We start from the raw sequence: 21,643 nt of genomic DNA, 5'->3' as shown, positions 1-21,643 counted from the left end.
GATAACCCACGGTCTGAAGTTCTGATGATTCTGAATTTACACGCAAGTATTGCCCAAGAAATTAGGGCTTTTGACCTGCTCCACTGACATGGCTCTGGTCTCTGAAGAGCGAGTTACATCCACATAAAACCCAGTTCCGGATGTGATGTGGACGCCAGTCTCTTCTGCAAAATCCGCTTCAAGGTCTGCACATCTCAGCTGATCCCAGTGGCTGTGTTTTCCACCAAAGCTCCTCCACCTTGGGCTTTAAAATCCAACAGTTCTTCCTTGATGCCTTCCGTCTCCTGATTCAACTGCAGATTCTCTCTATGGGAATAAGGGTTTTTCTGGATCCAAAATAAATTTTTCATTGTAATAGGTTCATTGGAGATCACTTCACGGCACAGAGGAGGTGGGTAGTAAGAGCAGTCAAAAGTCATTGTCAAGTGTTCGTGGGTCAGGGTGCAGCCCAGTTTGCTTGGCCCCACAAGGCTCAGAACAGTTTGGACTTTCCCACTTAAGGAAAACATTTCTGATGGGACCAGGAGATGCTCTAAAAAGAGTGTTTTCCGGAAAAAAGAAAACCGTAATCAGAAAATTTAACACACACATAAATTCTGTCCATAGGGGATGTGAAGCTGTGAACGTATACCGGTATAAGAGAGAGAATCAATGAGACTAGAGATACGATCTCACTTATCATCCTGCCAAAGTCAGAGTCTGCTGCTTGTAAATTGCTTAAGTTCACTGCGGCTCTAAGTGACATGCGTGGCGTTAAATGTCCCCCAACCGCTTCCACTGGGACTCCTCTGCCTAATTTAATCCCAATCTACTGGAAGTATCTCTTGGTATTCAGTTCACATTTTTCTTTTGCTTCATTTTACCTCATTAGTCATAGCTATGCTGCCTTGGATAATTCAAAAATAATCTCCGTTTAAAAAAAAACAAAACTTCATAATCAATAACTTGTCTCAAAAGCAGCCACGTATCAGAACTGTTTCATTTGTCATTTTTCGGCTAAATTAAATTTACTGAAGCTACTGATCATTCCATGACTCATTCACTATCCACGTGAACCAATTTCTCTTGAAGGTCCGCCATGTAGAAATTGGATAGATAAAGAGAAATACGACAAAATCTCTGACTACGACGATTTCACAGAGTATTCCCCCCAAAACAGCTGGAGGGACTACATCTAGGTTGAATAATGAAAAAGAAAAACAAACTCTCCATTCTAGATGTTTTATTTTGCCTAGGGGGCACCTCAGAAATACACTTCAAAAATACTGAAAAGCAAAAATTCTTAGGCGTAATGAGCGACTCTGAGTTACTGAAACTGAAGTCTGTTGTCTCTAAAAAGAGCAGATACCTCTCTGTTTATCCTGTTTACTTTCATTTGTGACACAAGGTAAGTGTGTACCAAGTTTCTATCAGTGACAGCAAGGACCCGATTCCAGTGCTTTTCATTTCCTAAACGAAGGGATTTGGCTTGGGAAGAAAAAAGACGATCCTGAAAGTGGTGAAGGTACATAGTCAGGGGCAAAACCACGGCCAGAGACAGTGTCCCCCTGGAGCACCAACCAGACACACCCAGACGGACGGTGGAAAACGGTCTGCTGGGAACTGAGTAAAACAGTGTCCTTCGAAGCTCTCACATTGTTCCTTTTTCTTTTTTCCTCCTCTCCCCTCTTTTTAATTGTGGTAAGCTATATATAGCATACAATATATAGCAATATATAGCATACAATATATAGCGTACAATTTGCCATTTTAACAATTTTTAAATGTACGATTCAGTGGCATTAATTACGTTCACAATGTTATGCAACCATCACCAGTATCTGTTTCCAAAACTTTTTTCATCACTCCAGACAGAAACTCTGTAAACATTAAGCAATGATTCTCCATTCTCTCTTTCCCCAAGGCTCTGGTAACTACCAATTTACTTTCCGTCCCTATGAAGTTACCTCTTTTAGATATTTCATTAAATATTTGTTCTTTCACGTTGTTCCTTTAAAAGACATTCTGTGACCATTTTCCCCCTTTGATGGGGGAGGCACATCCCTCTGATGGCCTTCTGTGACTTTCTGAGAATCAGTTTTTCCATCTGTAAATTAGAACAACAATGCACATTTCATAGGCTGCCATGGGAATTAAATTACATAGCACAGGTAAAAAGACCTGTAAAAGTGTCTGGTACCCAGCACACACCTTCAAGAAAATAGTAGCTTTGTTATGCTCCTTCTGGAAACTATTATATACGTCCTGGGTTATTTCTTTCTAGAGGAAGTGGTTGACTAGAGAAGCAATGGGTATAGCACAAGTTTGTAATGGGTGTAGCGCATACATAAGACAAGGTGAAAATAAATCAAGGGTGGAGAAAGAGGAATACTGAGTTATGGGGCCAATTTACATCAAGCCACTACAATTATCTGGAATTCAGGTGTTTGATATACACTAGCGTGCAATGCATGCATGATTGATTTAGACTGTTTGGCAGAGAACTTTAGGACTTGTGGCTAGCATTGCCATTAATTTTTGTTTGAGAGTGCTCGTCTGCAAGCCAGGCTTCCAAAAGCTAAATACTTCACGTGGCGGGCACAGCAGAAGAAGATCGTATCTATTTAGAGAATCAATCTGTAGCTACCAGTCACTACAGACAGCAATATTTTCCACTGATGATGTCTAGGGACTCACTGTTCGATGCCTTATTCCTTGTTACTGTAGCTAGTTCTGAAATCAAAGTACCGTTAATAATAGACTCAATATCCCATATGGGTTCATTTGTTCTTTCCCTCCTTCTGGCTGATGGCCTCACCGATGTGTTCCTAGAGAATTGCCAGGGGCCAGAAACTTGGATAAACTGACGAAACACTATCACTTTTACTAGAAAAGCACCACACTGCATATTTAATTGATATAGATTTGAAAGAGCAATGTTGGTAAGTTTCAAACTCACAAGCTGCGAGTCTTCGTGAAAAAAACATCACCTAGGAAATGTCATCTCCTCTGGGAAATTCCTCTAACACTCTCAGGCACAGCTAGTTGGTGCTTTCTGTGATCACATACAATGTAACCCACACTTAAAAGATAAAAGATTAAAGAACTATAGCCAACACCACTGTATGCTAGAATGTATCTTTTAGTGGATTAAAATATGCAGGTAGATCTCCTAGTTCCTCTGCAGTGAGGGAGCCCTTTTGGGTCTATATTCACCCTGGAACTTGTTCTCTTCTCAGTCAGCAGGCAAGGGGCTGTTAATGGCCCTCCTCTGTAGAGAGAGTGCACAGAATACAAACGGTAAGTGGGCAGTGAAAGCTGCAGTGCACAACTGTGCAAACAGGAGTGACCCCCCACCCCATGCAAAAAGGAGGCTGCAGGCATTTTACAGAGCATCTGTGGCAAGCTGCCACACTGTATACACCTGCACAGAAGGTAGCGGGAAAAGGGTTAGCCAGAGCCATGAACACATCGGCCACAAGCTTTGTTGTACTTCAGGTATGAAATCTGAGCAGTCAGAGAGACTGAGGACAATCTTCAATTACTATGACAGCCTGACCAGAGGAAACAACTCTTCCAATTCCAATGGGTATGGAATTAAAAAAAAAAAAAACATAGAAATTTAAAGAAAAAAGAAGAGGAACAGAATCAGAGAACAGCACTACTATACCACTGAGCTGGCAACCAGAGACAATATGCAGGATTGGTCTTTTTGGAAAACATATGCATAAATGAACTTTTATAAAATGTATAGCAGGGCTTCCCTGGTGGCGCAGTGGTTGAGAGTCCGCCTGCTGATGCAGGGGACGCGGGTTCATGCCCCGGTCCGGGAGGATCCCACATGCTGCAGAGCGGCTGGGCCCGTGAGCCATGGCCGCTGGGCCTGCGCGTCAGGAGCCTGTGCTCCGCGACGGGAGAGGCCACAACAGTGAGAGGCCCGCATACCGCAAAAAAAAAAAAAAAAAAGTTTAGCAAATTGGCTAAATTACTGGAGTTGGGTGGTGAGTAGGTAGTTTGGGAGCAATTTTAGTTTCATTTCACTGAAATTGTGCCACAGCTATTTCACCCTAGCCATTACTCTTAAGAGTTTTTTCTGTCTACCTAGGGTGGAGATCCATTTCAATTATATCTCATATTTCAGAGAGTAGGACTTCTGAACCTCTGAATATTTAACATATGAATGTGTGGAATTTCTTTAACAGCAATATACTGTCCAATTTCACAGACATAAGCCCTCTTCCTGCCCCTACATCCGCTGTACCAGGTCCTAGACCAGATTGGAGATACACAATTTATAATTTTAGAAGCAATGGTGAAATTGGCAAGTTGATGTTGGATGAGCTGATTTTCAGTTCACTTGTTCAACAACTGTGTCAGTTCTAAGCTCTGTAATAAATCCCTTGGTCCATTTCACTTATAGTTGTTTCCTTTCCCTAATCAAACCCTGACGGATTAAAAAAATGGGAAAGCATTTCAGAGTTTTATGCAGGAGAAGATATGATCCGAATAACCTGGCAACTGTGCGGAGAATGGACAGAAGCGGGGCCGGTGTGCCTGCAGAGACCAGCGGGGTGTTGCTAGAATCTGGACAAAATCCAGTGGTGGCTTAGTCTGAGCTTGACGCCAGTGGAGATGGTGAGACAGCAGAAGCAGAAAGAAGTACAACAGATGGAAGTTTCTCACTGGCCTTGCTGGTGCTATAAAAGTAGTATCCCCCAAATAAATGGGCTCCTTAGAGAAAAGTGCTGTCTCATGGAAATGTGTGGGCACTTGTATTTTTTTATGGGTTACATCATAGGGAGCAGCCAGTACTCCATAAACGCTGCACTTAAAGCTGACATTCGATTTGTGACTAAAATATTTTAAACACCGCATAATACCTTTGGAAGCTGGTTTGACTACTTCCGTCATGTGCAGGTTCTAAGCCTTTGACATGCCTTCTCTCCAACAGCGTCCATCCGGTGGCCGAACAACAGTCACACAAGGAATTTCTCCTCACACACGTCCCCACATGTCCACTTGCCCAAATATTTCTGGCTAAGTGGTTCTCCTGTGTGGAGATTTATAACTTTTCATATTAAACACTGTCCAGAGATCAATAGCCATGTCTGAATAAAGAGAAAGAAATCCAGCCACCTCAGTACACAGAACAATATGGGGACCCAGCAAGCTCTTCAAACTGTGACATAAATAAGACAAAACTACTCAGAGATACAAATGAGCAACTTGTATCTGGAATTCAGAGGAAAATGGCGGGTTTCATCCCCAAGTTTTTTTGTTTTTTTTTGTTTGCTATTTGACTAAGGAAGTAAGAGAGACAAACTCGGGATATTTCCAAATCTCAGACAACAAATATGAAGATGGTGGCAGAGATGTACACAGGAAGTGACATTCCTAGAAAAATGCGGTCACAGGCAGGTGTGCTTGGGGAAGATGCCCCCCCTCCTCTGGCTCAGCTCGGCGCTTCCCCATCCTGTGCTCCTTGATGAGAACGGTTCATCTAAACCGCTCGGTCAAGTCATTCAAGTGTTTATTAAACTCTGAAATTACACCGGGCTCTTCACTGAAGGGATGGAGCTTGTGGCTTCGTTGACTCTTTAATTTAGTCAGCCATGTGCTAACTAGTCAACCCTTCAAGTCATACACACTGTAACTTTGGTAAATTGTACTGCTGGCTTCTTGAATCCATTACCTGTTCAGTCAACAAACGGTAAATATTTTCTCCTCAATAAAAGAAAGAGAGGAAGGATGTGGGTGTAGGGGAAAAAGAGAGGGGGAAAAAACAACATTTCTTTCTATGGAGGTCAAAATACAATATTGCTTACTACTTACCATAGTAACATAAGTAATCGTTGTGCAATGTTGGCAAAATGCTGCTGTCTGCAGAACTGAACGGACCTTCGTGTTTTTCTTCATTTGAAAAGCTAAGATCTTAGCTCATCTTAGCCCTTCTTATTCTCAGAAGAAGGTTCCATACTCAGTGCTTTGAGGATGTTTGATGAGACTTTTTGATTTTGCTAACATGCAGTCCTGGAAGAGAAACATACACCAAGTTACTGGATACAATAATTAAAACTTCTTTTTCTTCGTAAAGAACTCTCTGAGGTGAAGTTAGTTCTCAGCTTATTATAGAGGGCGTTTTTTTTGGGTTTTTTTTTCTTCCATGGATTCCTAGCAATAGGTTGTCTCCTGGAAACAACAATATTTTGAGCAAATTGCACAGCTGGTCCTTAACTGTATTTAGTCATTAAGGATCTTAAATTTTGTGCTAATTTTAATTCTTGGCAAATCAAATTAATGTCTTGTCCACAAAATATCTATATTCCTCACACAGATTCATTTGGGAGGCTATTCTTGAGGTGGCCTGGTTTAGTTGGAAGAATGGTCCGGTCAGAGTCAAAGCTCTTGGCTTTTCCTCTAAACAGCTGTGTGACTTTGGGCAAATAACTTAACACTCTGAGGCTATTTTCCCATCTGTGAAATGAAGGGGTTGACCAGATGACTTCTGAATGACATCCATGCTTCTGTGATAGCCTTTAACTTGAAATGGATATTATTGACTTTCTAGAAATCATTATCAATGAAGGTTGTACTTTAAGAACAGTTTTTAAAATGTGTATTTTATATAGATATGCATACATACATATAATAAGAGAGAATGAATTTCATCCATTAAATATCAATTTCACTTATTAACTATGAATAAAGGCTGTACTTTAAGAATGTTTTTTAAAATGTATATTTTAGGGAGTTCCCTGCTGGTCCAGAGGTTAGGACTTGCTGCTTTCACTGCCGTGGGCCCGGGTTCACTCCCTGGTCAGGGAAGTAAGATCCTGCAAACCACGCAGCCAAAAAAAAAAAAAAAATGTACATATTATATACATGTGAATACTTACATACATGGAGAGAGAGACAGAGAAAGAGAGAATGAATGAATGAATTTCACTTTCAGCTACTTCTAAGCTTAAAAGAGAACTCTCCAAGAGGCTAGGAGGGACGGATGGTTTGAAAGAACCCTGAACTTGAAGTTCTGGCTCCAATGTTTCCTACCTGTGTAATTGTGGAAAATTTTAAAGCTTACAGTGAGTTGAGTTGATTTTCTCACTTGAAAACTGCAGTAGATCTGCCTGACCTACTGCTTTAGATTGGAAACGAAAAGCAAATAAGATAGTACCTGAAAGCGCTACCTAAATTACAAAGCCCCAGACACATGTCCTGAATTATTATTATTTGCCAAACTTTGAATTCTTTTCCAAATATTTGCTGAGTATCCTTAGGCAGATGAACCTAAACTTGTTCTCTAAAAAAAACTAACAATAAGGGGTTGCAGTTGATGAATCAAACTGAGGCTCTAATTTGCTTAGAAAGGAATTCCTTCACTTGAGGCCCATGGTTTTTAGAAGCAGATTGACTGTTTCAATTGACATCGCAACTCACTGGACTTTTGGAAATGACCCACTGAAGTGACTACAGCTACAGGAGGCCTTCATTATCCACAGAGAACTGGTACTGGAAAGGCCTTTTTAAATGAAGGGACTTCCAACAGTGTATTAGCTGCTTTCCATAGCTGGCTTTCAGTGAACTGTGCTTTCCAATATTCCTGTCCTGGGGCAGCAGCCTCTTTCCAGGCTGAGCTAGCCTGTGACTGGCTTTAACCAGTAGTGATGCTATGTCAGTTGGGGAACCAAAGTTTTGGAAGTAGCTTCTGCTTTTGTGTTTTGGGGAACCTTGAGCTGCAATGTAAGAAGTCTGGCTACCCTCTCATGTGGAGAAGGAGGGACCCTAGGACTACATGGATAGTGGGAGAGGGTCCCGAGTCACCCCACTGAGCTCAGCCTTGTGGCCGTCCCTGGGAAGGTACCAGACAAGTAAGTCATCTTGAACATCTGAACCCAGCCAAGATCCCACATGACTGCAGGCCTAGCTACAGCTAACCTAGCAGAGTCTGGCCAACCCACAGGATTATGATTATGGGAGATAATTAAATGGCTGTTACGTGAAACCTGTGGTTTGGGGGATGGTTTGCTACACAGCAGCGGGTAATCAAACTGTACAGAGACCAAAGCTGAATAGTAAGTCATATTTAAAGGACTTGATTAAAATTTCAAATTAGAAAAATAAAATATTGTAAAATAAGTCATAATTATCAGTGTGCCGTAACTGTTGGAACAAAAAATTAATTGAATGTTGGATTTTAAAAAATTAACTGAATGTATAATTTTTCTGATGAAATTAGGTGATATGACATCCTTTACTTGACTTTCACACCCCAGTTATGAAAAAGGTTATTTTTGCCAAAATATTTCTGAAGACTTTATCATTTTTTTTTTTACCCAGGTCCCCTATTAACCAGTTTTATGCTGCGTATTCTCTTTTGAAGCACTAATCCATGTTAATTTCTCCTCTTGGGTTGTTAAAGGTCTAATTCTGTCACATCCTTATTTTGGGTTTGTATACATTATAGCATTTCTCCAATATCACTTTTCTCAAATCATGACAAACTGCATCTTTTTTTTTTTTAATTTTCAGTTTTACTTTGCAGTCTATTTGCATCATATCCCTTGATACTGATGACTATTTACAGCAGTCAGCAGAGTTGAAGAAAAAGATACTCAGATGCTAGGCAGGAACAGAAATTAGGATTAAGGAAACAGGAATGCTAAAACGGGAACTAGTTTTTGAATGGTCAGTTCATTAGTGCATAGATTTGGTTTATCTAAACCTCTTAATGGTGGGGACGGGCACTCATAGTGAGTATATCATAGAGTGAAATTTAAAAGTATATCCCAGCAAATGTCACATTGTACTGAATTGATCTATTAAGGGATTTGTCTCCATTTGACTAGGTGCTCTGTGTGTGTGTGTGTGTGTGTGTGTGTGTGTGTGTGTGTGTGTGTGTAGGAGGGGAAATGGGGAAATCTCTCTTTTCTTCCCTATACTTACATAGTATCTAGCATTTGGTTTGCACCTGTGAATCTGGACTGAACTAAATAGAGTCATCTGTTTATGCCCTAATGAGTGAAACAGCAAAAAGTTTCATCCTAAAATGAATAAAGGAAAATTTACTATAACTCTATCATTCCAATAAGATTAAAATCCCCCCCTTTTTGTTGAAGTTTGCAAGTAGAAAGGGCACATGATATGTACAACTGTACTCCAAATCCCAATGGATTATCCCACAAATAGTTACTTTTTCTTTTATATACAAACAAATGTGACAGTCTAGTTTAAATTGTGCCTTCTTAGTGAGAAATGAAGACAGAGGTGGCTACACATATAAAATTCTCCAGCCAACAGACTAAACCTCAAGCATGATGTATTTTTTAAAAATAATTGCCGGGGCTCCCCTGGTGGCGCAGTGGTTGAGAGTCCGCCTGCCGATGCAGGGGACGCGGGTTCGTGCCCCGGTCCGGGAAGATCCCACATGCCGCGGAGCGGCTGGGCCCGTGAGCCATGGCCGCTGAGCCTGCGCGTCCGGAGCCTGTGCTCCGCAACGGGAGAGGCCACAACAGTGAGAGGCCCCCGTACCGAAAAAAAAAAATAAAATAATTGCCAATGGATACAACATAATGGAAAACTGTCCAAATATCAAATAAGATACTTATTTGGAATTGCTGCCGCCGGGTAAGCTCTAAAACACGGTGGCAGAGAGGGGAGCTTGGTTTCAATTTTGTGTGAACAATGCTTAATAATAAAAGTACTTAAAATGTATACCACATTTAAGGAACTTAACTTACACTTGAAACACAGCTAACCATTTGGAATTTGTCATAGATAGAAATCTAGCTTCACATTAAAAAAAAAAAAAAGCTTTCCATTCTAAATGGCAACTGAGTCCTAAAAGTTAGCAGAAGTGGGCACATTTTTGGGAATCCAGTAGAAAGTATGAGTTGGGAGATGGTTAAAACACAGATGGCTCATTCACTGTCTGGCTTGTGAGAGATGAGTAATAGCATAGTGAACATGGTGACATATGGCTCTCCTATACGTAACCCTAGCAAAGTGCCAACTTGCCCAACTTTTCTGAAAAGCAGTTTAGCAATATGTAGCTAGAGTTTTTAAATGTTATAGTGCTGCTGGGGATCTGTCTTCAGGAAATATTTAGATACCTGTAAAAAATATTTATGCCCCAAGTTTTCTTTTTGGCATTATTTAGAATAGTGACCAAAATATCCAATAATACAGGAATGTTTCCCTCTGTGATGGAACATTATGCAAACATTCAAGTTAGAGTTTCAAAAACTATTTAGGGATAGAAGAAAATGCTCTCATAACATGTGAAAGAAAATACAAAACTGTAAATTTATGGTGAATGTATATGGCTACATAGGAGTGGAACTTAAAGTGTATTGTGTATCTTGGGCAATAGACAGTAAAGATAGATAATTTTTTTCTTCATTACAATGTAATGTTATGTTCCAGTTTCTTAATGTATATCTGTTTCATTTATATCATTAAAAGGGAGTAAAATGAGAAAAGGTCAATCTTACCAGTGTAAACCTATACTATCGAATGCCTATGCTACTGTCACCTGTAAAATAATAGGGTATAGATTTTGGTTTATTTATGTATTTATTTTTATTGAAGTATAGTTGATTTACAAGGTTGTAGTAGTTCCTGGTGTACAGCAAAGTGCTTCAGTTATACATATATATTCTTTTTCATATTTTTTCCATTATGGTTTATTACAGGATATTGACTATAGTTCCAGGTGCTCTACAGTAGGACCTTGTTGTTTATCCATTCTATATATAATAGTTTGCATTTGCTGATCCTAAACTCCCAATCCATCCCTCCCCCTTTCCCCCTCCCTCTTGGCAACCTCAAGTCTCTATGTCTGTGAGTCTGTTTGTTTCGTAGGTAAGTTCATTTGTTCATCTGTGTCATATTTTAGATTCCACATATAAGTCATATCGTATGGTATTTCTCTTTCTCTGTCTGACTTACTTCACTTAGTATGATAATCTCTGGGTCCATCCATGTTGCTGCATGGCATTATTTCATAGAATATAGATTTTGAATCCTCAGCTAAGACACACAAAGATTTATTAACTCAAGAGCTATTTCAGCTTCTTCTTTATTATCACAGAATTGCTAATTGCCAGTCGAGCCTGAGATTTGATATTGTTCATGTGCAAATACTTCTGATCAAATTACATGCCGTTGCAGTGGCTGTGGTTCGCTTTGATTACATTCAGGCTCTTTGACCGAGCCCTTCATGGATTGAACTTGACTCTCGTTGAAATCCTGGAGCCCAACGAGAATTTTGGAAAAGCTTCAGCAGCCTGAATAAATGTTATCACAGTCAAGCCACTCAAGGACCACAAATCCCACTATGCAGTACACTCCTGTGTGTGGTTAGGGATGCAGATGGGGGCATAGTCAATGAGTCATTTCATAGGAAACGTCAGAAATGATGCAGTATGGGTCATCATTTATTTATAAGTGAAAAAGAGGGATCAAACAATATAAATTTTAAGTAAAGATAAACCATATAAGGACAAAACCATAAAATAATCTTTTTTCAAGGAAGGTTAACAGCCTTTGACAGGTTAGCAGAAAAACAAAAAGATGAAATAAACATAGTTACCTATCCACTGGGTCCCCCTCCAACTTGTTCTCCATAGACTAAGGATCCTGATAAAACATAGATTTGATCATTTCTGTCCCTCCTTCAAAATCCCCTGGAAGTTTCCCATTGCCCTTGGGATACATACTTGGCATAAGCTATAAAGCATGGCGTGATCTGGTTCCTTCTCCAGTCATTTCACTCCACTCTACCCTTTCTCCCTGACCCCTCTCCTCCCTGGCCTTTCAGTTACTCAAAAATGCCAGACTCTTCCACTCACGATCTTCCTACAGACTCTAAAGTTTGTGTTGTTTTCTCCCCCACTTATTTTGTGGCTAAATTCTCAACTCGGTGTCATTTCCTTAGAAGCTTTCTCTATTTTCAAGCTTGTGTGGTCCTGAGGGCACCTGAGACTTGGTCCTAAGTACATTCTCCTTGCCCGCCCCTCCCCCCTTGTCACAATGCACTTCAGGTACCTTCTGCCATAGCCCCATCCGCCTCTCTGCAGAAACCTCCACAAATTAACCCTTTCACATCCAGCTTCTCCATCCTTTTAAAAAAAAGCCAGTTATCATAGATTCCATCAATATTTCTTGAGCATCCCTTAAGTGTAAGATCCTGTGCTTGGCAGGTAGAGCCTATGGGAGATACTCAACATGCTTGCACCTGTCTCAAGTCTCTGACTGTGTTTCTGCCTCTTTTTTTCTGAGCTGACAAATCCCAGCTACTCCCACTCTACTTCCTCAAGCCTTTTCCTGTCCTGGCTAACTTGTACTAGGCCTTCAGGATGAGGCTTTGGCATCATTTCTTTCTTTTCTTTTTTAAAAAAGGACCTTGAAATGCTGAAAATAACAACCTTTTTTTTTTAAGTATCTTAAAATTTTTAAAATTTATTTTTGGCTGCCTTGGGTCTTAGTTGCAGCATGCAGGACTTTTGTTGAGGCATGCAGGATCTTTCGTTGCGGCGCACGGGCTTCTCTCTAGTTGTGGCATGCAGGTGTTCTCTTCTCTAGTTGTGGCGCGCAGGCTCCAGGGCACGTGGGTTCTGTAGTTTGCGGCACACGGGCTCTACTTGAGGCGCACGAGCTCAGTAGTTGTGGCGCGCAGGCTTAGTTGCCCCGCGGCGTGTGGAACCTTAGCTCCCTGACCAGGGGTCGAACCCGCGTCCCCCGCATTGGAAGGAGGATGCTTTACCACTGCACCGCCAGGGAAGTTCCTTGGCATCATTTCTAACTGGAAGGTTTTCATGATGTTCCTCCTTGTTGCTCAAGCATTCTGGATAAGATGCCCACTCTAGGTGCTCTCATAGTCTGAGTTTACCCTTGAAACTCACATCTTGTGTTAATGTCTGTCCATCAGACTTTGAGCTCCTTGAGGGCAGAGCCCATGTCCTGGCTCTCAGTCCTCAGCCCCTGGCAGTGCCTGGCACATAGCAGTCCTTAATTAAGAGCTATATGCTTGCTTGTTTGAATCCAGCCCTATTCAGGGAAGGATTTGAGGTAACTTACACAAAAGACACATAAAGCAAACAAATATTAAAGCCAAAGCAAGGAAATTGTAAACGGAAGTAGAACCAGGACCAGAAAAGAAGAACAGGTTCATGGTTGTTAGAAAAGGCTAAAAATTTTTTTACTGGAATATTTATTCATATGCATCTAACAATAAATAATTCTAAGATCATAGCATGTCCCATTTATGGTACATCACGTTATTTCCCTAAATCAAAACCACTAAAACTTATTTAAAAGCATGGAAAACTGTTTTCCCAAAAGTTTTGTGGTTATGGATTTTGAGGCCATGTTTGTTTTTTCAACTTTCCTGTATCTTTGCACTCTAAACTCTCAGAAGATAGTAAACATGCCATTGTAGCTTATCCTTCTGCACCCAACACGGTACTACATGGGAATACATATGCTCTTTTTGTTTTTTTGTTTTTTTTTTTTGCGGTACGCAGGCCTCTCACTGTTATGGCCTCTCCCGTTGTGGAGCACAGGCTCCGGACGCGCAGGCTCAGCGGCCATGGCTCACGGGCCCAGCCGCTCCATGGCATGTGGGATCTTCCCAGACCGGGGCACGAACCCATGTCCCCTGCATCGGCAGGCGGACTCTCAACCACTGCGCCACCAGGGAAGCCCACATATGCTCTTTAAAAACCAAAACAAAACAAAACAAACTTTCCCTTACGAAATAAGAGCAAGACTCTTGAGCATATAGAAACAATGTCAAGTGATTTCATCTTCAAGGAAGTTCCTACCTGAATTTGTAGACACCGAATATAAATCCAGAAACTAAAAACACTCAGTAAAATTACTGCAGGTAATTCAGAGCAGTAACCGTTCCTTTATAAGGAGTAAAACTGGATAATGACTCTTACAGCTAATTTTTTAAATGTATCGACATCCCCCCTAATTTCTTTTTAAGAGAGTTTAATTTCAAAATAATTTTCCTGGAATCCCAGAAAGCCTTTCTACTGCACGAGTAGCTACTATCTAAAAGGCATTTCCCACAAAATCATCTCAGGTTATTTATTTTGAAGACCACACAGTACACTGTCTTCGAAAAGTCTTGACTTTCACTATCCTGCTTAGCTGAATTAGCTAAGCTTAAAGAGAATCAGTACCATGAGTGTGCTTTTAGATTGTCACATTTAGCCTGTTTGGTGTAAAAAATGGTAGGCCTGCCAGTTCTCCTGCAGAAAAAGGTCAAGGAGAGCCAGAGGACTCTTCACCTGATTGTAGCCCTCCTTGTCTTGTTCTAGAGACTTCCAAAACATGATCTGTTTTCTACCCAGATGCCTATATGAGAAATGCCACCCATGCTTGAGGAAGAGGATTTATACATATAACTACTTTTGCTTTGAACACTACTTCCCACACACGCAGAAGTAGGTACCACCTCTGAGCTATATTAGTTATGGGCAAGAAGCAGATGCTCAAAAAGTGTCTGTTCAACCAATGAACAGCTTGAGTTCCATCCACCCTTCAATTCCACACTGATGGAACGTAATTTCAGCCAGAAGCAATCTGATGTTCTCATTGGCATTGTGGCCTCGTTCTAGGCTTGTGACCAGCTACTGTTATAATTTTCGAAATACTAAGAAAAGTAACTTTGATTTGTAGGTTTGAGGGGATAACTTGGTCCTTGAATTCTCAAAGCATAGGAAGGCAACATAAGGGAGGCTGCCTCCCAGGCATCCACAGATTTCACCTGAGTACATTTCAATTTGGTGTTACAAACGTTTGCTGAGGATCTGCTGATCTCCTTTGGAGAAGGATACTATGGTAAACAAAGATGAAAAAGGAGCACTCCTGCCTTAGGAAGCTGAAGCGTTCCAACACAAGTGCCTGACATAGGGTGAGCTTCCAATGTCAAACTGATATGTTCTGTGTATTGGTGGGACAGCTATGATATAAAGCAGAGTGCAGTAAATGTTCGAAAAGAAGTACAAAGCAAGTGCTCTGGGGAGTATTGTCTTGACAACATTCATCAGTACTGGAGGGGCTGCGAGGGCTTCCTGGAGGAGGTGACATTTAGGCAATGCTGCAGAACATTAAGAGGATTTTCGCAAGGAGGCATTCGGGTGGCATGAGCAATGAGCAATGTTTTGGGGTTTGTAAGCAGTCTTTAGAGGCTCATGCATGGATTGCATGGCAGGTCTGTAGTAGAAAATACTGACGCATGGGCTGGCCCCAAAGGATGAGACCTGTATTAGGATGATAATTAAATGGGCAGTGTGAGTATAGGCTGAATGCTGGAGACTGGAGGCTAGGATGAGTTAGGAAACAAAAGCGAATTTTCATTGTTCCTCAGGGATTTTAAGAGCAGGAGTACGTTGCAGGGGAAAGGAATCCTGGATGGGTATTCTCTTTTTTTCCCCCTCTCACTTACAGAAGTGTTAAAATGATAGCTGTGTAAAGTACTTTTCCCAATCATAGTCTGAAAACACAATTGGAAAGTCTTAAATGTTGACTGAACATAGCATGACTTGAATACTCATTGATCTCTCAAACTTGTTACTTATTGATGGGAAAAATGAAATCAAAATACTTAGAACAATTAGAAAGTTCACAGTAATTGAACTCTCAAACCCCACAATGATGACCACTATGAACATCACACGGTATGAATGTGTCTTCATAAAACTCTAACTGCATTGAAGCCCCAGCTCTCTACATTGCTGGTTTCATTACTTTCAAGAGATTATGGAATGTCAAAAGTGTGATCTACAATAATAACGTCGTGTGTTTCTCTGAAGAGCTCAGGACGCTCTTTACACTTTAATTAAATCTCCTAATGTCCTGGTGAAATAAGCAAGGGACCAGTGAATGTGAGTCACCGAAAAGTACCCAACTAGACTTTGGACCGTGGGACATACTTTTAGATGAAATCTGCTATTCCTGTTATTGTTCCCATTTCACCAATGAGGAAGTAGGGTTTATTCAGACAAGGATCTTCCATTTTCGCTGAAGGCAGAATACACTGTTCTAGGCTCTGTAAGCATCCCTTGGGAGGCCTTTAAAAATAGTATAAGATCTCTGAGGTTTCTCCTTTGAGATTCAGCCAGTACTTTTTTTTTCTTTTTTCTTTATTTATTTATGTATTGGAGTAGATTTACAAGTTTCTGCTGTACAGCAGAGTGAGTCGGTTATACATATACATGTATCCACTCTTTCTTAGATGCTTTTCCCATATAGTCAACCTGCACTTATTAATGAACACCTAAATGCACACCAAAGAAAATAGACATCCCCCTTTTCTTGCCAAAGAACACAGGATGAGAATCCCAATGTGTCATGATATGTAATCTCTTAGCTCTCATTGGCTGGTTTATCAGGAGCTTGGCTGAGATGTCTCACAGCTGCCTTCCCTGTATCCGTGTCCTTCCCACAGCAACAGAGAGATGAGTGGGTACCAGTCTTAAGGGGGTTGATTGTGTTAAAGACACGGTACAAACTGCAAGAGCTAGGAAAAAAGAAGACTGGAAAACGGTAACTCCTGACTCTTGGTTCTATACTTAGGATAGTGGTATAGATTCTAAAGTGAGACTCTGAAAAAGAAACAGACATGCAGTTATCATACATGATCTAGTTTATAAACCAAATCCACTTCTTAGGAAGGAAATTAAAGGGCCCAAACCATTTTAACCAGACTGTGGTACCACTGTCTCAGTCTTACCACCTCCTGACATCCTACAAAACACAGGCATGGTTCCCAGAGAAACAGAGATCCCAGTTTGGGGGAGAAAAAAATCAGAAAAAAAGATAGATGCTGTCTTGGTTTTAGGTAATAATTTCTTATCATTGAAGTCTGAAAAACAAATGGGGATACAAATAATGAAATTTTATGGCAATATTTGGTTGTAAGATGCTTATAATGATCCGGACTATGCTTACAATTGTTTAGATTATCATAAAAATGAAAACGCAAAATCAGACATTTTTGTTGAGAATTTGTGGCTTCTCAAGTTTGAGAAAAATTGCTTTAGAGATAATTTTTACTGATGGGTCTAGGAAAGAAGGCAAGGCAACAAATTTTGCCTCGTCCTAAGAGGCCGTGGCACCTGACACAGAAACCTCTTTTGGGGAAAGACAGGTATTTGATGTACTAAAAATAAAGTAACAAACAGCTTATTTCTACTCCTGAAAACTGATTTCCGACAGACGCACCAAGGGCAAGTCTGTAATAAATACATGTGTCCTAGAGCAATAATCACTCTCTCCCAGTCTTTTTTTTTTTTTTTTTTTTTTTTTTTTTTTTTTTTTTTTGCGGTACGAGGGCCTCTCACTGCTGTGGCCTCTCCCATTGCGGAGTCCGGACGCACAGGCTCAGCGGCCATGGCTCACGGACCCAGCCGCTCCGCGACATGTGGGATCTTCCCGGACCGGGGCACGAACCCGTGTCCCCTGCATTGGCAGGCGGACTCTCAACCACTGCACCACCAGGGAAGCCCCTCTCCCAGTCTTTGAGATGGCAGGAAAAAAATGCTCTAAAGCAATTCTAAATTCTCAAGATAAAAAGCCTCACAAAATTAGGAAAATTCCCTACAGCCAACTAACGAATTTTTAATTAACCAGTCCCTAGTCATATATATGTATTTAAATATAAAGGGAATGTAATGCTTATTTATTTTCCTCATAAAAATAAGGTACCCTAAAAGATTTAGAAAGGTTGTCTCACATTATATTTTAATTTGGTACTTCAGTCACTGCTGTTACTTGCTTCGTAAGAATTCACAGAAAGTCGTATATTTGAAAGACTATTCAACACAGTATTTATCTATGTACTTGTACAATTATGAAAGCAGAAGTTTCCTTTCACTGTAGTTCTAACTGTACTTTAACAAGTATGGGTATACCAAAGCACTATAATTTTGATCTCTTCTTTGGATTAGATTTATATCTGCAACTTTAATAATTTTCATCAATTTCCTAAATAAAAAAAAATTTTAACTCAAATTACAAGTCTGCTGGAACATGTCAAATTATTAGATACATCTAAATAAGGTATGGTTGTGAATTTAGGTTAATGGTTTTGAAGCAGGTAAAATAAATTTTTTATTAATATTAAATATTAAAATGCACATTTGTAATTAAAATATGAAAGTTTCAATTAATGTTAAATACTATTTGTTTGCAGATTTTTTTTTTAAGAAAATAAAGACCTACTGTATAGCACAGGGAACTCTACTCAGTACTCTGTAATGGCCTATATGGGCAAAGAATCTAAAAAAGAGTGGATATATGTATATATTGTTTTTGAATTTTATTTTATTTTTTTATACAGCAGGTACTTATTAGTCATCAGTTTTATACACATCAGTGCATACACGTCAAACCCAATCGCCCAATTCAGCACACCACCATCCCCACCCCACCACGGTTTTCCCCCGTTGGTGTCCATACGTTTGTTCTCTACATCTGTGTCTCAAATTCTCCCCTGCAGACCGGTTCATCTGTACCATTTTTCTAGGTTCCACATATATGCGTTTTGAGCTGGAAGGGACTACAGAGCTCACTTAATACAAAGACTTCATTTTTAGATGCAAAAACGGAATCCTTACTTTTTGAAGGCCAGATAACCTAGACCAGAACGCAGTCTCCCAGCTTGTTAGTCCAGTGCTCACTTTATTTAACCACGTAGATATTTGCTATAAACACCACGTTAAGTTATCCTGGTGTCCATTTATATGGGAACAGTATTCAGAGGGAACATCACTCACTGGCCTAAGGAAGAAGCTACAATTATCCAGGACCAGAAAATCAAATCCCAACTCCATTGTAGACTGCATGGCATGAAGCAAGCCATTTAAGCGCACTCTGCTTCCCTTTTCCTAAATATTAAAAAAAGAACTGGAAAAAAAAAAAAAAAGGACTGGAGTAATTTAAATGTATCTACCTAAATCAGTTGTCGCAAGAAGTGGTAATAAAAATAATGACAAAGCATACAGAATCTCTAAGTGTGAACTAAATAACAAAAATCTCATCTTAATTATATTTAAACCAAACAGTAATAACCACTTTGAGTCACTGTTAGGAGGGAGTGTATATTAGCTATTGCATGTCCTTATGCCATGCGAACAAGCTAATGCAGGGGTTTATCTAACAAGTTCAGCAGCTCCTAAACTTTCCTAGTTTTCCATAATCTGTCTTTATGTTGACCTAAGCCATATAGTGATTATCAATCAAGAACAAACTAGCACTCTATGACTTATCAAATGCCCTACTCGTTACTAAACAGACAGAAGTGTTAATGAAGCCTTTGTAGTGTTAACACTGTGGAACCATCCTGTAACATGTGCAGAGCATTAACCCCGCCAAATACTATTCCCTGATAACACAATATAGTTTCCTGGGTGACATGTAAAATCATCCAGCTTGAGCTGACCTTAAAAAACAAAAACTTATCAACTGGATTCTCTTGGAATAGATCTTGCATGGGGGGACCTTCAAGATGGCGGAGGGGTAAAACGTGGAGATCACCTTCCTCCCCACAAATACATCAAAAATACATCTACATATGCAACAACCCCTACAGAACACCTACCTAATGCTGGCAGAAGACCTCAGACCTCCCAAAAGGCAAGAAACTCCCCACGTACCTGGGTAGGGCAAAAGAAAAAAGGAAAAACAGAGACAAAAGAATAGGGACGGGACCTGCACCAGTGGGAGGGAGCCGTGAAGGAGGAAAGGTTTCCACACATTAGGAGCCCCTTCGTGGGCGGAGACTGTGGGTGGTGGAGGGGGGAAGCTTCAGAGCCGCGGAGGAGAGCGCAGCCACAGGGGTGAGGACGGCAAAGCGGAGAGATTCCGGCACAGAGGGTCGGTGCCGACCGGCACTCACCAGCCCAAGAGGCTCGTCTGCTCACCCGCCGGGGCGGGCGGGGCTGGGAGCTGAGGCTCGGGCTTCGGTCGGAGCGCAGGAAGAAGACTGGGGTTGGCGGCGTGAACACAGCCTGCAGGGGGTTAGTGCGCCATGGCTAGCCCGGGAGTCCGGGAAAAAGTTTGGAACTGCCTAAGAGGCGAGAGACCATTGTTTTGGGGTGCACGAGAAGAGGGGATTCAGAGAACCGCCTGTTAACCCCATAAGGTTAACAGCTGATCTTTCAGTAGAAATTCTGCAAGCCAGAAGGGACTCGATGGACATATTTAAAGTGATGAAAGGGAAAAACCTACAACCAAAATTACTCTACCCAGCAATGATCTCATTCAGATTCGACGGAGAAATTAAAACCTTTACAGACAAGCAAAAGCTAAGAATTCAGCACCACCAAACCAGCTTTACAACAAATGCTAAAGGAACTTCTCTAGGCAGGAAACACAAGAGAAGAAGACTTAACAAAAACAAATGCAAAACAATTAATAAAATGGTAATAGGAACATACATATCAATAATTACCTTAAATGTAAATGGATTAAAGGCTCCAACCAAAAGACATAGACTGGCTGAATGGATACAAAAACAAGACCCATATATATGCTGTCTACAGGAGACCCACTTCAGACCTAGGGACACATACAGACTAAAAGTGAGGGGATGGAAAAAGATATTCCATGCAAATGGAAGTCAAAAGAAAGCTGGAGTAGCAATTCTCATATCAGACAAAATTAGACTTTAAAATAAAGACTATTAGAAGAGACAAAGAAGGACACTACATAATGATCAAGGGATCAATACAAGAAGAAGAGATAACAATTGTAAATATTTATGCACCCAACACAGGAGCACCTCAGTACATAAGGCAACTGCTAACAGCCATAAAAGGGGAAATTGACAGTAACACATTCACAGTAGGGGACTTTAACACCCCACTTTCACCAATGGACGGATCATCCAAAATGAAAATAAATAAGGAAACCCAAGCTTTAAATGATACATTAAACAAGATGGACTTAATTGATATTTATAGGACACTCCATCCAAAAACAACAGAATACACTTTCTTCTCAAGTGCTCATGGACATTCTCCAGGATAGATCATATCCTGGGTCACAAATCAAGCCTTGGTAAATTTAAGAAAATCGAAATCATATCAAGTATCTTTTCCGACCACAACACTATGAGACTAGATATCAATTACAGGGAAAAAACTGTAAAAAATACAAACATGTGGAGGCTAAACAATACGTTACTAAATAACCAAGAGATCACTGAGTAAATCAAAGAGGAAATCAAAAAATACCTAGAAACAAATGACAATGAAAACATGACGACCCAAAACCTATGGGATGCAGCAAAAGCAGTTCTAAGAGGGAAGTTTACAGCAGTACAATTCTACCTCAAGAAACAAGAAACATCTCAAATAAACAACCTAACATTACACCTGAAGCAATTAGAGAAAGAAGAACAAAAAACCCCCAAAGTTAGCAGAAGAAAAGAAATCATAAAGATCAGATCAGAAATAAATGAAAAAGAAATGAAGGAAACAATAGCAAAGATCAGTAAAACTAAACGCTTGTTAAAAATAAAACTAAAAGATGTTAGAAAAAAAAAGAAAGATCTTGCAACTTGGAGGGAGGGGGAGAATTAATAAGTAGATTTTACTTATTACTGTATAATATAGTACTTATTACTGTATAATACAAAGTTTTAATGGAA

The 21,643-nt window shown here is 40.3% G+C and overlaps 2 protein-coding genes across 3 annotated transcripts in view; one reads left to right on the top strand and one right to left on the bottom strand.

Annotated features, from left to right (window-relative positions):
• Window positions 1-1,931, bottom strand: part of PTER (phosphotriesterase related) — a 30,816-nt gene extending 28,885 nt beyond the window's left edge. The window contains 2 exon segments of the mRNA XM_019933505.3: window positions 76-168; window positions 171-1,931. Coding sequence (XP_019789064.1) covers window positions 76-168; window positions 171-509 — 432 coding nt within the window. The 5' untranslated portion in view covers window positions 510-1,931.
• Window positions 1-21,643, top strand: part of RSU1 (Ras suppressor protein 1) — a 363,740-nt gene that overhangs the window by 305,301 nt on the left and 36,796 nt on the right. The window lies entirely within an intron of this gene.

Source organism: Tursiops truncatus, chromosome 2 (assembly GCF_011762595.2).
Source record: "Tursiops truncatus isolate mTurTru1 chromosome 2, mTurTru1.mat.Y, whole genome shotgun sequence".
In the NCBI taxonomy this organism is placed as follows: Eukaryota; Metazoa; Chordata; class Mammalia; order Artiodactyla; family Delphinidae; genus Tursiops; species Tursiops truncatus.
Note: the sequence above shows the minus strand (reverse complement) of the source record. Positions and strands in the feature narration are given on the sequence as shown.